Source organism: Thamnophis elegans, chromosome 12, assembly GCF_009769535.1.
Source record: "Thamnophis elegans isolate rThaEle1 chromosome 12, rThaEle1.pri, whole genome shotgun sequence".
Taxonomy (NCBI): domain Eukaryota; kingdom Metazoa; phylum Chordata; class Lepidosauria; order Squamata; family Colubridae; genus Thamnophis; species Thamnophis elegans.
The window spans coordinates 39,162,813-39,178,742 of NC_045552.1; the positions used below are offsets into that span (position 1 = coordinate 39,162,813).

Consider the following 15,930-nt stretch of genomic DNA (forward strand, 5'->3'; position numbering starts at 1 on the left):
GGGCACTCGGTCTCCAAAAGGTTCTCCATCACTGCTGTAGACTGTCTTACTGCATTAACTTGCATTTTCAAATCTTTTACCACGCCTAAAGAGAGCTTCTAAATCAGGGCATCTGACCAAGAGAAACTCACTAATTCAGTTCAAAATGTCAGCAGATGTTTGCATAGCCCATCAGTGGAGATTAATCTCGTGTAATCACGTTTCCTTGAACACTTGCTCAGGGGGCTTTCTGTTTGGATAGATGTCCTCATCTAGCTATCATTCAAAAAGCCAGAAAAAATATCTGGGTTTTGTGAATGCAGATGGAATATGCCATTAGGAGTTAAAATGGGCAGCTGATCTATCTCCATGAGGACAAAGATCAGCAGTGCTCATCAATGGCTTGAAGCCACACGGTTGATCATGATGCTGACCTTACCTTGCCAATTTTCCCTTTGTCATTACTTGAGCAATTTTATAATGACAGTAGCCTTCTGGAGGTGTCTGTTGGCCATTTAAGGGAAGAAATGATGAGTCTGCCATGGTGCCAGGAAATCAGTAAGCTAGGTTTTTAAATTCCTGGTTCTTATAGAAGAATGATGCTTTGTCCAGTGCACCTTTCTAGAATTTATGTTCAGTTTAATTTAAACTACCATATTTTTCAGAGTATAAGATGCTCCAAAGTATAAGATGTGCCTAGCTTTTGGGGAGGAAAACAAGGGGGGGGGAAATCTGCCTCTACCTCCCAGCAATTTGCCTCCTTGCAGCAAACAGGAAACAGTACAGATGATATATACCAGTGATGGCATGCCACAGGTGGCACGTGGAGCCATTTGTCAGGGCACGTGAAGCGCTGCCCTGTCAGCTGGCTAGCATACATGTGCACGCTGGCTAGCTGAGTTCACCCTTTTTTAAAGCCATTTTTCGCCCTCCCCAGGCTCCAGAGGCTTTATAGGAGCCTGGAAAGGGCGAAAAGAGCCCCCTCCCCCGAGGCCCTCCGGAGACTTCATGAGCTTCCGTAAAACCTCCGGAATGCAAAAAACCAGCCCTACGGGCAAACCGGAAGTTCAGAAACAGACTTCCAGTTTGCTCAGAGGGTCGTTTTGACTGCTCCAGAGGCTTCAGGGAAGCCTCCTGAAGGTCCCTGAAGCCTTCGGAGTGCTCAAAACAGTTTGCTCAGAGGGTCATTTTGACCGATCTGAAGGCTTCAGGGAAGCCTCCTGAAGGTCCCTGAAGCCTACGGAGGGCATCCGGGGGGGGTGGGTGCGGGGGAGGCTGTTTTTGCTTTCCTCAGGCTCCTATAAAGCCTCTGGAGCCTGGGGGGGGGGAGGGAAAGCAAGCAAAAAATGGGGGGGTCATCCCTGAAGTGTGCACATGCGCTCTGGGGGGGTCACACATTGCATTATGGGTGCGGCATGCCTGCACACGACCCCCCTGCGCTCCCCCCACTTATGGCACGAGAGCCAAAAAAGGTTCACCATCACTGATATATACCGTTTGTGGTGTTACATTTCAGACTATACTTGTACAGATGCTGTTAAAATTGATGTGGCTTTCTGGAAGTATATGTTATTCTCTGATATTTAAAAGAAGACACAATAGCACTGGGCCTCTTCAGATCAAGCATTTATTTTAAAAAGCTTCTTCATTTTGTTAGGTTGCCTAGAATAATAATAAAGCAGTCTTTAAAAAATAAGTCTAATCATTTGAACATTCTAAAGTCATTTACAGTTATTGACTTACCTCCTTGCAGCAAACAGCAAACAGCAAACAGCCTGTTCCAGTGTAGCCTGATTAGCATTAAAAAAAAATCTGCCTCTGCCTCCCAGCAATTTGCCTCTTTACAGCAAACAACAACAGTCCATTTCACTTTCAATTTCAGTTTCAGCATGGGCCTCCCGAAGATCAGCTGTTTCATGCTGCAGGGATTGCCATAGTCTATTGCTACCTCTGTAAGCCCCATTTTCTCCTTTTGCACCCAAATTTTTACCTTCTTTTAGGGGGAAAAGTGTGTCTTATATTCCAAAAACTATGGTACTTAACATACATTTCAATAGTGAATTGAAGAGAAAGTGGGATTTGATACATTCATGGAGGGCCGTGTTAGGCATATCTACTGGTCTTGATTTTGGTGAAGGGAGCGGGGTTTCAGGAGGCCAAAAATTCCGTATTCAGTGTATAAGATGCACCCAGATTGTCAGCCTCTTTTTAGAGGGAAAAGGGTGCGTCTTATACTCTGAAAAATACAGTAAATAAAACTTTGTCCAGTGCCACAGTTTGACACTTTTCAGAAGGACACTATTGGTTCAAATAGTTTCCTTTTAAATCACTTCTGGAAATTGCTTGTTAATTGATTTTTGAACATTAAAAACATTCAGAACAAATTTCATTACCCTAGGCCAGTGATGGCTAACCTTTTTGTTGTTGGGTGCCAAAAACACGAGGGCGTGGCTGCGATAGCGCACATGCGTGTCAGCACCCAAAATGCAAAGTGTACACCCACATGTGAAACGAACTTCCGGTAGGCCCTTTGGACCTGTTTTTCACCCTCCCCAGGCTCTGAAGGTTTTTCTGATGCCTGGGAAGGGTAAAAACGGCCTCCCTGAGCCCCCAGAGGCCTCCGGAAGCCAGAAACAGATCATTTCTGAACTTCTGGTAGGCCTGTTGGGCCTGTTTCTCACCCTCCCCAGCCTCCAGAGGCTTTTCTGATGCCTGGGAAGGGTGACAGATTTGATATAAGAATTTGAAATTAATTATAAGAATCCTTTCTGTGGGGAAATGTTGTTGTTTGGAATACATTAAGAGTCTGAAATTAAGTACAAGAAAACTTCCCATGGGAAAATGCTGTTGATTGGGGGGAAACATGATAAAAGGGGACTTTGAAGATTGGATAGTAAAGGGAACCAGAAAGAATTAAAGAATTATAATTAAAGGAGAAGACCTATTAATATAGAGTGTAGCAAATTACTTTAATTCAAGGACATTTGAAAAAATGTACCCAGAAGTTACTTTTTAAGATTGTCTACTATTATAAAACTGGATTTAAAAGTGGTTATATAAGAGAAGTAAGCTTTACTAAAAAAAAAAAAAAAATGAGATTGAGGCTGATTTGAACATGGAGCTAAAACTACAGCCTTTAAGAATGATGTGGGAGGGTGGAATGTGACATTGGATGAAATCAACTGATGTTTTAATAATGAAAAGAGATATTCAAATAACAAACCAGCACAACCACTTGATAAATTGCTTATTTTGGATTTATAAGACAGATTTCTTAAAGTCTTGAATAATCTTTTGGGGAGAGACAAAGGGAAAATGAAAAAAAAAACCAACTTCTGGGGCTGAAAAGGATTAAAAAGCAAGATTGTTATAGGCAAAGGGAAGGAATGTAACACCGGTTTATTTGATCAAGAATAAATGTATTTGTTGTTTAAAGATAACAACAATGGGAAGAATAGGAAGAAGAGTTATTTTGCTGTTGCTGTTGTTAGAAAAAATGAAAGGTTATTGTGTGAAAAGTAGAATAAAGGAATATAAAGTTGGTTAAAGTTAATATGTATATATGCTGCTACTTCTGGTAAAGCTGAATGGCTTTTTGCTGATTAGAATTTAATTATATTTCGAGAATTCATTTATAGTAAAAAGGATGAGATATGGAAGAAGAGATATTTTGATGTATTAGTAGGGAAGGCAATACATTACTGAAATTATTCAATTTGTGACGAAGGGGAAAGTCGTTTGTTTTTATTTTCTTTGTATCTTACTATATTTTTTTCCTTTTTCTATTCATATTTTTGGGCTATTTTTATTTTTGCTGTGCCTCCCTTTCTATTTTTCTTAGTTTGTATTAGTCTTTTATCTTTGTCACTTTCAGGTTTAATCTTTGTAACTGTAACTTTACATTATTATAAAGAGAAGGGGGAGAATTTCACAGAAATGCTGCTCTCCTTTGAACAAAACATCAAAAGCAACAGAAGTGACTAGAAATAAATAAATGTTCCTCCATCAAGTGAAAGAAGGTTGAAAGGAGAAAAATATCACGAGCATTTTTCAACATGGGGCTCATGACATTCCATAACGCTGCATCTTCACCAACCCAATCCCCAAAACTTCAAGCTTGGGTAAAACCCAAAATCAGTATCCCAAACCACTGTACCAGAGTTTTGTACAGACATCATTAGAAGAGAAAGAATAGCAATAGTAATAGCACTTAGACTTATAGACTGCTTCACAGTGCTTTCTAGCCCACTCTAAGCAGTTTACAGAGTCAGCCTATTGCCCCCAACAATCTGGGCCCTCATTTTACTGACCTCGGAAGGATGGACGGCTGAGTCAACCTTGAGGCAGGTGAGAATTGAACTGCTGGCAGTCGGCAGAATTAGCCTGCAATACTGCATTCCAACCACTGTGCCACCATGGCTTTTAATTGTTTAACTGTTTCTGAGAACAAGCAAATAAGAAAGGCCCAAGGACAGCAAACTCAATTTTCCTTTTTCCTAGCCTTGGCCTAATTATAACTTACCTGCGGACTTGAACTGCAACTTTAGTATTCATGAGCTGTTTGCTGAGCTTTCAAATAGACCCGGCTGATACATTCTGGCTGTATTTTGCTTGAGTCACAGGAATAATTAAACAAACCTTTTTCTTTCTTTTACTCTTTGCAAAGCTAACAAATGATTAATGGTAATTTATTAGCATTGGGCACTGCTTCTAGGTAGGGATGGACAAAACCTCAGCTTTGTTTCATTCCATCCCTACCAGATTTTGAAACAGTGCCTCGTTAGTTTACAATGATTTTTTTGAAAAACCAAATCAGTGCAAAATAGATTTGCATTTCTGGATATATTGTCCTGTTCCTCAGACATTATTTTAGAGAAGGCATTTTTCCTTGCATCATTGAGTTTAACCTTTTTTAAAATAACAGAATAACAGAGTTGGAAGGGACCTTGGAGGTCTTCTAGTCCAAACCCCTGCACAAAGAGGAAATCTTTGTAATATTTCAGACAATTGGCTATCCAGTCTCTTCTTTAAAACCTCCAGTGCAGGAGTGAAATTCAGCAGGTTCTGACAGGTTCTGGAGAACCTGTAGTGGAAATTTTGAGTAGTTCGGAGAACCGGCAAATGCCACCTCTGGCTGGCCCCAGAGTGGAGATGGAATGGGGATTTTGCAATATCCTTCCTCTGCCAAGCCCACCAAGCCACACCCATAGAACCGGTAGTAAAAAAAAATTGAATTTCACCACTGTTTCAGTGTTGTAGCACCCATAATTTCTGAAGACAAGCTGTTCCACTGATTAATTGTTCCAACTGTCAGGAAATTTCTCCTTAGTTCTAGTTAACTTCTCTCCTTGGTTAGTTTCCATCCATTGCTTCTTGTCCTGCCTTCAGGTGCTGTGGAGAATATGTTGTCCTCTTCAATGTGGCAGACCCCCCAAAATTGGAAGACTGCTATCATGCCCCCGTAGTCCTTTTTATAGAATAGAAGAATAGAATAGAATAGAATAGAATAGAATAGAATAGAATAGAATAGAATAGAATAGAATAGAATAGAATAGAATAGAATAGAACAGAACAGAACAGAACAGAACTCTTTATTGGCCAAGTGAGATTGGACACACAAGGAATTTGTCTTTGGTGCAGATGCTGTCAGCGTACATAAAAAGACAAGATACATTCATCAAGAATCATAAGGTACAATACTTAACGATAGTCATAGGGTACAAATAAGCAATAAGGAAACAATAGATATCTATATAAATTGTAAGGATACAAGCAACAAAGTTACAGTCCTGCAGTCATAAGTGGGAGGAGATAATAGGAACGATGAGAAAGCTAATAGTAATAGTAATGTAGCCTTAGTGAATAGTTTGGCAGTGGCAAGGGAATTATTTGTTTAGCAGAGGGATGGTGTTCGGGACAAAACTGTTCTTTTGTCTAGTTGTCTTGGTGTGCAGTGTCTATAGCGTCGTTTTGAGGGTAGGAGTTGAAACAATCTATGTCCAGGATGTGAGGGGTCTGTGAATATTATGGAACCCATATTGTGGAAGCTATTGGGGGAGAGGGAGTAGCATTATCTGATATTTATGTATTAAATCAGGGGACATTCTGGAATATTCCATGCCAAACCTGAATGAGAATTAATGCAAACATTCTTCAAGTTAAAATGGAACGGAAATATGAGACCTAGATGGTGTTCTCCAACAACTAAGGAAAGAATTGAAATTTCTCCCTTTTTCAGTTGCAATCATGAAAAGACTTTTCAGATGCACAAGGCTTGGGTGTTGCCAAGCCCTGGCTGGTCTTCATCCTTAATTCAGACCCAACAAGCAAGATTTATGTTAGCCTGGTCTGCCGAATTAACTACACTGAATAAAATGCACATGGCTCTTCCATTTTTGGTAACCCTTTTTTCTTTTGCCCCCACCCCCTTCTCTCTTTCTACACCAAATTGGACATGAATCATTAAGGACCCTTGCCTGGGAAGGTAGCCAACTGCTAAAAGAAAAGCTAAAAATAATTTATAAGTGACATAATCTACATCAGCTAATACTAATGAAGCTTATCAGCAATGTAATAACATAGGGCCTGAAGAATTAATGGAGCTTGCCAAATTTGGCCAGCAACTTCATTTCCGAAGACAAGAACATTCAAGAGAACAATTTAGCTGCCCTCTTTTTGTATGGAATGATTAAACAGCACAAGGAGGAACAAAAAATGTAACATTGAAATTGGGCCGTTTACACCCATCGCTCTCTCTTCCTTCTCCCCAAAAGTAGAAGAGCCGTGTCACTTCTTTCAGTGTTGTTGTAACTGTAAACCATCACTAAATGAACCGTTGTAAGTCGGGGACTAACTGTAGTTGATTCAGCAGCCAGGGCTAACATACCGTATTTTTCGGAGTATAAGATCCTGTCAGGCCTGCAGTCATATTCCTTTTGGATCTTTGGCCTGCCACACTTTTTATTATTCTACTCTGCATTTTCTATTATGGGAAAATGGGAAAGCGGATTGTACAGAGGTAGATGCTATGTAGCCAAAACAAAATTCCTTCTAGAAATCGAAGGTCATCCTTTGTCTCTGCACCAGACCGAATTGGATGGGTGGAACTGCCAACATGGCAGTGGAAGATTGGACCATGTGATGGACTTGTGGATGTGGGGGCAAGATCTTGAACTTTCAACTAGGTGGGGAAAACTGGGAAGTTTTCAGATTCGGGTTTTCCCAGATGTCCCAACATGGCTCTCTTAATACATTAGAACTTTGAGCAATACTTTGCCTCAGACTCTGATTTAATTTTGGATGCTATTTGGAACTCTGGCAGATGCATTTTCCCCCCTAAAAGAGGGTGAACATTTGGGTTCATCTTATACACCGAATGTAGCCAAAAACGCGAGGCACGGAGGAGGCGATGTTCTATGGCAATCTCTGCCACCTGGAACACCTGATTGAGGGTATTCCGGGAGGCCAATCCACCTGCTAATCAGCTGCTCGTGCTGAATCAGGCTGCAATAATGTGCTAAAGCTAACCTGGCTGTTAGCTATTTGATGTAAAGACGTGTCAGAGTTTGCAGCAGCAATCATACTCAGAAAGCACACACAAGTAACTGATTCAGCAGGATTCAGTAACTTCTCTTTATATATAATATAACACACACATATATAACATAATATATGATACAATACCAAAAGCAGGTTTTCCAACATGATAGTTCAGCAGAGGAGAGGAGTTTCACTTTCAGTTTTAGTTTCAGATATCAGCACAGCATGTAGCTTTAGTACAGAACAAGCCACGCCCAGGTTCCTTGCTGTCTCCTTCCCTGTTGCTCACACAGCAAATACTGCTAGTTTCCAAACAGCCCTCAACTCCCTCACACACTGACAGGACGCTAGCCAGATGAATACCATGGATGCTGGTAGGCAGAGGCAGAATAGTTTTTATCTTATTTTCCTCCCCCAAAACTAAGGTGCATCTTATACACTGGTGCCTCTTATAGTTCGAAAAATACAGTAAGTTTTGCTTGTCGGATCTGAATTAAGGATGAAGGCCAGCCAGTCATGGGTTCCTACCGGTTTGGACCGGATAGTGGTTTGGCAGCCTGGGTCGCTGAAACCGGCAGCAATCCAGGCATGCCAGCCCCCTGAACCAGTTCTACGGGTGATACCATAGGTGCTGCTATCTTCTTTTTTGCTTTTGCACATGCACAGAGCAATTTTTATTATACCGCGCATGCACGCAGGGCATGCCCATGAGCGAACCGGCAGTAATGACTGCCAGAACCCACCTCTGAGGCCAACCCCAGGTAATATCATTGCTTCTTACCATCACTTTGATTCCTTTGCAAGACCATGGTGGCATAGTGGTTAGAATGCAGTATTGTAGGCTTATTCAGCTCACTGTGAGGAGTTCGATCCTGACTGACTCAAGTTTGACTCAGTCTTCCATCCTTCTGAGGTTGGTAAAATGAGGGCCCAGAATGTTGGGGGCAACATGCTGGCTCTGTAAACCGCTTAGGGAGGACTGTAAATCTCTGTGAAGCAGTATATAAGTCTATGTGCTATTGTTATTGCTATTGCTAGCCTGTGTATCTGAAAAGACTCTTGATGTTGCAACTGGAAAAGAGAGAAATTTCTATTGTTTCCTTAGTTATTGGAGAACATCATCTGGGTCTCACATTTTCATTCCATTTTAACTTGAAGAATCTCTGAATTAATTCACATTCAGGTTCTACATGGAATATTCCAGAAGTTACCCTATTTAACAATTGTTTCTGGAAAATGACACTCTACAAAGTATGGATCACCATTTTCCCACCCAGAATTCTCAGCCTCCTCCACCTACTTTTTTAGCAAGAAGTTTTCATTTACCTGGACATTAAAATCTAAATAAACAAGATGCCATTGAACTGCATTTGCACAAACCAAAGTGAAGAGAGTGTCTTTGCATAAACGGGCATCTTTTTAAAGAGAAGATTAAAACCAAACAGAAATCTTGCTTTCTCCACTTCAGAAAATTTTGAAACACCCCATATTTTACTTGTCATTCTTTCTTTCATGGGGTTTAAGAGATGAAAGCTGTTTCGTGCATAACCTAAATATTCACAGAATTTGCTGAGCACAAAGAAATATAGGCTTTAATTAGCTAATGCAAATTATCCAGATTGTTAAAATAGAAAAGCCTCTGCAGCCATTTTTTGTTACGATTTCAAGTATTTCCAACTTTCTTTTTCCTTTAATGAGTGCATTCTTGGACTATGCATTAGACCAGTAGTGGTGAATCTCTGGCACACATGCCAGAGGTGGCACTCGCAGCCCTCTCTGTGGGCCCCTGCGCCGTCACCCCAGCCCAGCTTCTTGCCGTCATTTGCAGGAAAACGAAAGTTGGTGTGGGAGCAAAGCTTTGTGCATTCCGCCTTCATCACAGTACATTTGCTGTTCCTGCCTCCAAGGCCTGTCCACTGCTCTCGCAGTGCCTTTGGCAGCACAGTGAAATTTAGTGCGCTTTCCAATGGGGGAAACATGGTCTCCTGTTCCTGGAGCTCATTAGGACGCGGAGCCACAATGCGACCCTGTGTCATTGTGTGCTCGCTCCTGGGGGCAGGGGTTGGGGAGAGAGAAACAGAGAGATAGAGGGATGGGAAAAGAGGGATAGAAAGACAGAGGGGGAAAGAGAAATGATATTACAAAAGTTTTTCTTGTTTATTGTTGCTAAACGTAATATTTCAAAAGCAGAAAAAAACATGCATTCATCATGCTTTTCTTAGAACAATTAGCTCAACTCTGTCTTCTTTATCATTATTTTAGGTAGCAAAACCTCATTAATCAGGTTAAATTGCCGCGTTAAATAAGTGGGTTTTGGGTTGCAGTTTGGGCACTCGGTCTGTAAAAGGTTCTCCATCACTGCATTAGATGAACAAACTATCAGGATGCTTATATTAAAGCAACGTATTTCATGTGCAGTCAGAACTCAAAAATCCCATGTAACATGGCCCTTTATTTACATATGTGGATTTGATTGGGGTACGTCATAAGGGTGGCACAGAAATATTATACAGGTAGTCCTCGAGTTACAAGCATAATTGAGCCCAAAATCTATGCTGTTAAGTGAAACATTCGTTAAGTGAGTTTTGCCCCATTTTACCACATTTCTTGCCACAGTTGTTAAGTGAATCATTGCATTTTTTAAGTTAGTCACATGGTTGTTCAGCAAATCTGGCTTCCCCATTGACTTTGTTTGTCAGAAGGTCGCAAAAGGGGATCATGTGACCCTGAGACATTGCAACCATCATAAATATGAGACAGCTGCCAAGCACCTGAATTTTGATCATGTGACCATGGGGATGCTGTCATGGTCATAACTGTGGAAAACAGCCAGAAGTCACTGTTTTCAGGGCTGTTCAGTCACTAAATGAACTGTTGTAAATCAAGGACTAACTGTATATATAATATATAATTATATATACCATATTTTTCAGAGTATAAGAGTAAAAGAGGGTGAAAATTTGGGTGCGTTTATACACCGAATGTAGCCCACGCACCAGCCCCCATCCTTTGGCCTCTGCTTCCCAGCAATTTACCTCCTTGCAACAAATAGGGAAAATGGGGCTTGTGGATGCTGTAATAGGCTATGGCAATCCCTGTAGCCTGAAACAGCTGATCATAGGGAGGCCCAGGCTGAAATTGAAAGTGAAAATTGCTGCTTGTTCCAAATTGCTGGGAGGCAGAGGCAGATTTGTTTTTTCTTGTGCTAATCAGACTATTTGCTGTTTGCTGCAAGGAGGTAAGTCAGTAACTGTAAATGCCTATAGAATGTTCAAATTATTAACTTAATTTTTAAAGACTGCTTTATCATTGTTCTAGACAACTTAACAAAATGAAGAAGCTTTTTAAAACAAATGCTTGATCTGAAGACGTCCAATGCTATTGTATCTTCTTTTAAATAGCAGAGAATAACATATATTTCCAGAAAGCCACATCAATTTTAATAGCTTCTGTACCAATATAGTCTGAAATGTAACAGTGTCCTGTTGTCTAATTAGACCCTGACTTAGTCATGTTTGGAGTAGATCTATTTAAATAATTGGGAGGAGCTAGTGTGACTACATTTAAGAAAACTTTCTGGCATTAATATACTGCCATAATGTACATTTCTCCAATTCTTTGCTATTTCTATGGGTCACAGAAATATGCACAGAAATACACCACAAACAGAGTATATTGTCTGTACTGTTTGCTGTTTGTTGCAAGGAGCCAGAGGCAAAAAATTTCCCTCGTTTTCCTCCCCAAAATCTAGCTGCATCTTATACTTTGGAGCGTTTTATACTCCAAAAAATACATTATATTTCCTCCTCCTAATTCCCCCCAAATAACAGCCCTGTGAGGTGGATTAGGCTGAGAACATGGGTCTTCAGAATTCTTCAGAATAGCTGCAGACAATTGGAAAATGGGGAACATAGAAATTCCTTTGTTTCCTTTTCTTTAGAGTCTGCTGGATAAAGGAATGGAAGAAATTCTGTTCTATCCCATGGCCTTGAGGATCAAACAGCACCTGAGGAATATCTCTAGCTGTGAATAGAGTTGGGCTCCAGCTGTTCTTTCGTCTGTGGGAGGAGAGAGTGGATAGCTTCAAAAATCCTTTGAAGTCCTTCCTAAACTATTCAGGGTAGTGAGATTCTTAAGAGGGTGGGAACTGAAACAGGCTCTGGGAAATGTGGGTCAGGGCAACACAGCAATTAAAGTCCCTGACTACAAATGGAGAGGTCTAAATTCAAGTCCATCTTCAGCTGAGGAACATCCCTGAGTGTGAAGTAAAGTCATATTATAATCTGTAATCCACTTGAATGGTACTCCGATGCAGAAATCTTGGTATTGGGGATATGTATGCTTACCTCTGCTCCAGAAATAGTAAACAGTTTTTTATTCTATCCAACCATTATACCTACCTAAAGTATAACTGTGGGGATGCAGTGGTCAGAATCAGTGGTGGGATTCAAAAAATTTTACTACCAGTTCTGTGGGTGTGGCTTTGTAGGCGTGGCAAGGGAAAGATACTGCAAAATTCCCATTCTCTCCCACCCCACTAACCTGCTTTCCAGCTCCGTTCTCCTGTTCATAACAAGAAAAGAATATCAGCTGGGAGGCAGCAGGGGTGGGGCCAGCCTATTTGCTGGTTCTCCAAACTACTCAAAATTTCTGCTATTGGTTCTCTAGAACCTGTCAGAAATGGCTGAATATCACCTGTGGTCAGACTGCATTATTGGAGGCTAATTCTGGTCACTACCAGAAGTTCCATCCTGACCAGCTCAAGATTGACTCAGCCTTCCATCCTTCTGACAGCAGTAAAATAAGGAGCCAGATTGTTGGGGAAACTATGATGACTCTGTAAACCTGTAAGGACTTGCCTCTCCGCTCAAGAAAATAGAACTCTTGAAGCACTTAGCATTTCAAAAGAAAACCTTTATTGAAAGGAAAGTGATAGCAGGACAAAGAAAGCAGGATCTGAGGATTCCCACACAATTCCATTAGATCAACAGTTAAGAGACCCCCTCCACTCAGTCTGGCATTGAATAAGTCAGTCTACAGGTTTGAAAATGTTTTGAGAATTGCAGTCTGAGAAGGTGATAAGAAATTGTTCTCAGCCATCACTTTCTGGAGGCTCTGGAGCTGAGACAAAACAGATGCCCTCCCCCCCCTTGCATTCCCAGGAAGGTAAAGACCTGGCAAAACCACTTAGAGACGGCTGTAAAGCACTATGAAGCAGAACATTTTACTTAGGGATAGTTCAAAGTTACAATGGCACTAAAAAAACTGACTTATGACCATTTTTTCATACCCATGACCATTGTAGCATCCCCATGGACGCATGACCAAAATTCAGATGCTTGGCAACTGACTCATATTTATGATGGTTGCAAATTCCCAGGGTCATGTGACCTTTTGGCAAGCAACGTCAAAGGGGAAACCAGGTTCATTTGACAACCATGTTACTGATTTAACAACTACAGTGATTCACTTAACAAATATGGCAAGAAAAGTTGTAAAACGGGAGAAGAGTCACTTTAAAAAATGTCTCACTTAGCAACATAAATGTTGGGCTCAATTATGGTTGTAATTTGTGGACTAGCTGTATATAAGTCCAAGCACTATTACTATTGCTACTTTCCCTTTAATGTGGCCTCTATGATCTAAAATTGTTTTTAGGATACAGATGTTCTTCAGGGCAACTTGTGGTAGCCAAAAATGACTTATCTATTGTTCTTTTTTCCCTCGTCTCTTCCTATCCAGGATCATGCAGACATAGAATGGAAATTTGCACGCACAAAGCTCTGGATGAGTTACTTCGATGAAGGAGGCACACTACCACCTCCTTTTAATATTATCCCTAGCCCCAAATCATGCTGGTACCTTTGCAAGTGGGTCCACAAGCAACTTTGCCCACCCGGGGATCCAGAGAATGATCATAAGCACGAGAACCTGAAGACTTTCACGGTGAGGAACAATGGAACACTTTCATTAATTAAGGGAAGGTTCATAGCTTAGCCCTCCCTTTCCTGATATTGGCAGGCAGGGTGAATCTCTAGTCTGCCATCTTAGTTGGATCCCTGTCAAGTGCCTGGGAAATCAGGAGATTCAGGCAGTTCAAACAAGTATAATGAGATTTATTGCAAGCTTCTACAAGAATCTGGCCAACTCACCATTAAGGAAATGAGGGAAAGAGAGGCATTCAATGTGGGCTGGACTTAGTTCTCTTGTGGGTGCAAAGGGACTTAGGATGCATTTGTCACCTCCCTCGGGCTCAGCCTGATCATCTCTTACAATCTTGGTTCTAATCAGTCCCTGATCAGATGGCCAGGAATCAAAGAAGGATGGAATACAAGACGTTTTGCAACATCTGAAAAATGAATAACAGAACAACTGAGCTTGAAGGGACCTTGGAAGTCTTCTAGTCCAACCTTCTGCTGAAGCAGGAGATCATATATCATTGTGGACAAATTATTTCCAATTTCTTCTTTAAAAGTTCCAGAGATGAAGCACTCAAATTTCTGGAGGCAAATTATTCTCTTGGTTTATTGTTCTCATTGTCAGGAAATTTCTTATTAATTCTAGGGTAGAACTCTCCTTGTTATGTTTCTATCCATTGATTCTTTTCCTACTTTTAAGTGCTTTGGAAAATAGGTTGTCCCTCTCTTTTTGTGACAGACCCTCAAATATTAAAAGGCTGCCTGCCTCACTGATAAGTCTAATGGATTTAAATGAAAAGCTTAGCATCTTTCTCTGATCCTAGGTCTCCATCTTTCTTCTCCTACTACTTGCCAAATCATACCAAATAAATAATTTATCCTTGCTAGCTAAAGAATCTGCCAAATAGGTCAGATAAAATGCCAGAACCCACTGTAACAACATTGCCAAACATGCATTAACAGTTGTTAACCTAATCCTGTGTAGCCCTCTTCTCTGGTAACACTGTACTACTAACTTAAGCATACAAAACATTTACTGGACCAATTCTCGAATACAGCTCATCTGTCTGGAACCCGCACTGCATGTTGGACATTAATACAATTGAGCGAGTCCAGAGATATTTCATGAGAAGAGTCCCCCTTCCTCTGCTCGCAACAGAATCCCTTATGCTACCAGTCTTGAAATTTTGGGCTTAGACAAATTTGAACTATACCGCCTTCGGTCTGACCTAAAATTATCTACTAAAATGTTCTACCTGTCAATAATTACTTCAGCTTCAACCACAACAATACATGAGCACACAATAGATACAAACTCAAGGTAAAACACTCCAAACTCAATTGCAGAAAATACGACTTCAGCAACAAAGTGCTCAACGCCTGGAATGCACTACCTGACTCTGGTTTCTTCCCCAGACCCCCAAAACTTTAACCTTAGACTGTCTACTGTTGACCTCACCCTATTCCTAAGAGGTCTGTAAGGGGCAGCCATAAGCTCACTAACATGCCTACCGTCCCTGTCCTAACAACCCCATTTATTTGTAACCATTTCATGTACTCATAATCTTTGTATATACTTATATCTATTATCCTATACATACTTAACAAAAGAACTAAATAAAATAAATTGGCATAAACAGTTGCCTGTTTTCACCATAAAAATCCTCTCACAAACTGTTCAGGACTCTCCATAACAAGCCGAGGTGGCGCAGTGGTTAGAGTGCAGTACTGCAGCCACTTCAGCTGACTGCTAAGCTGCAGTTCGGCGGTTCAAATCTCACCGGCTCAAGGTTGACTCAGCCTTCCATCCTTCCGAGGTGGGTAAAATGAGGACCCAGACTGTGCAGGCAATATGCTGACTCTGTAAACCGCTTAGAGAGGGCTGAAAGCCCTATGAAGTGGTATATAAGTCTAACTAACTGCTAAAACATCAGCAATGTTGTGAAGTTCAGGCTCTGTAAGACTTGGCATTCTAATATCCTCCATTTCCACTTAGTAACCTGATGCTTGGCACTATGCCCAGTAGTCTAGAAGAACACCAGAGAAGCTTAAACAACTGGCACTGATTGAAGTAATGCCATCAAAGGAGTCCAGTATCCTAATCTTAGAGGACAGCAAAATGATGCCAAGGTCTGCCTAAATGGGTGGCTTTTCATTATTGAGGTACACATCATACACAGGCAATCAAAGGCGATTGAAATGTACTACACCCAAGCAGTTCATTTAATTCATTACTTTGCTCCCCTATTTCCCTCCTGGTGGATGATCTAAGGCTCTGATTTAGAAGATCTTGTAATTAATCATTTATTTTCATAAGCTTGCAAAGCCCCTAAAAAAGCATGCATAGCCACTTTGGTCTTGCCAGCTCAGCAGTTGGACTCCTTTCCCCTGCTTCATCGTGTGGTATGCAGAGTCAGGAGATTTAGGGACATCCAGGACAATTCTGCATTTTTCTTCCAACCTCTTCAGTTTGATGAAAGGAAATTTGCTTTTG

General features: G+C 41.0%; 1 protein-coding gene across 1 annotated transcript in view; it reads left to right on the top strand.

Annotated features, from left to right (window-relative positions):
• The window catches only part of TRPC5 (transient receptor potential cation channel subfamily C member 5), a 172,248-nt gene that overhangs the window by 146,926 nt on the left and 9,392 nt on the right, over window positions 1-15,930 (top strand). The window contains exon 7 of the mRNA XM_032228151.1: window positions 13,261-13,464. Coding sequence (XP_032084042.1) covers window positions 13,261-13,464 — 204 coding nt within the window. The remainder of the gene's footprint in view (window positions 1-13,260; window positions 13,465-15,930) is intronic.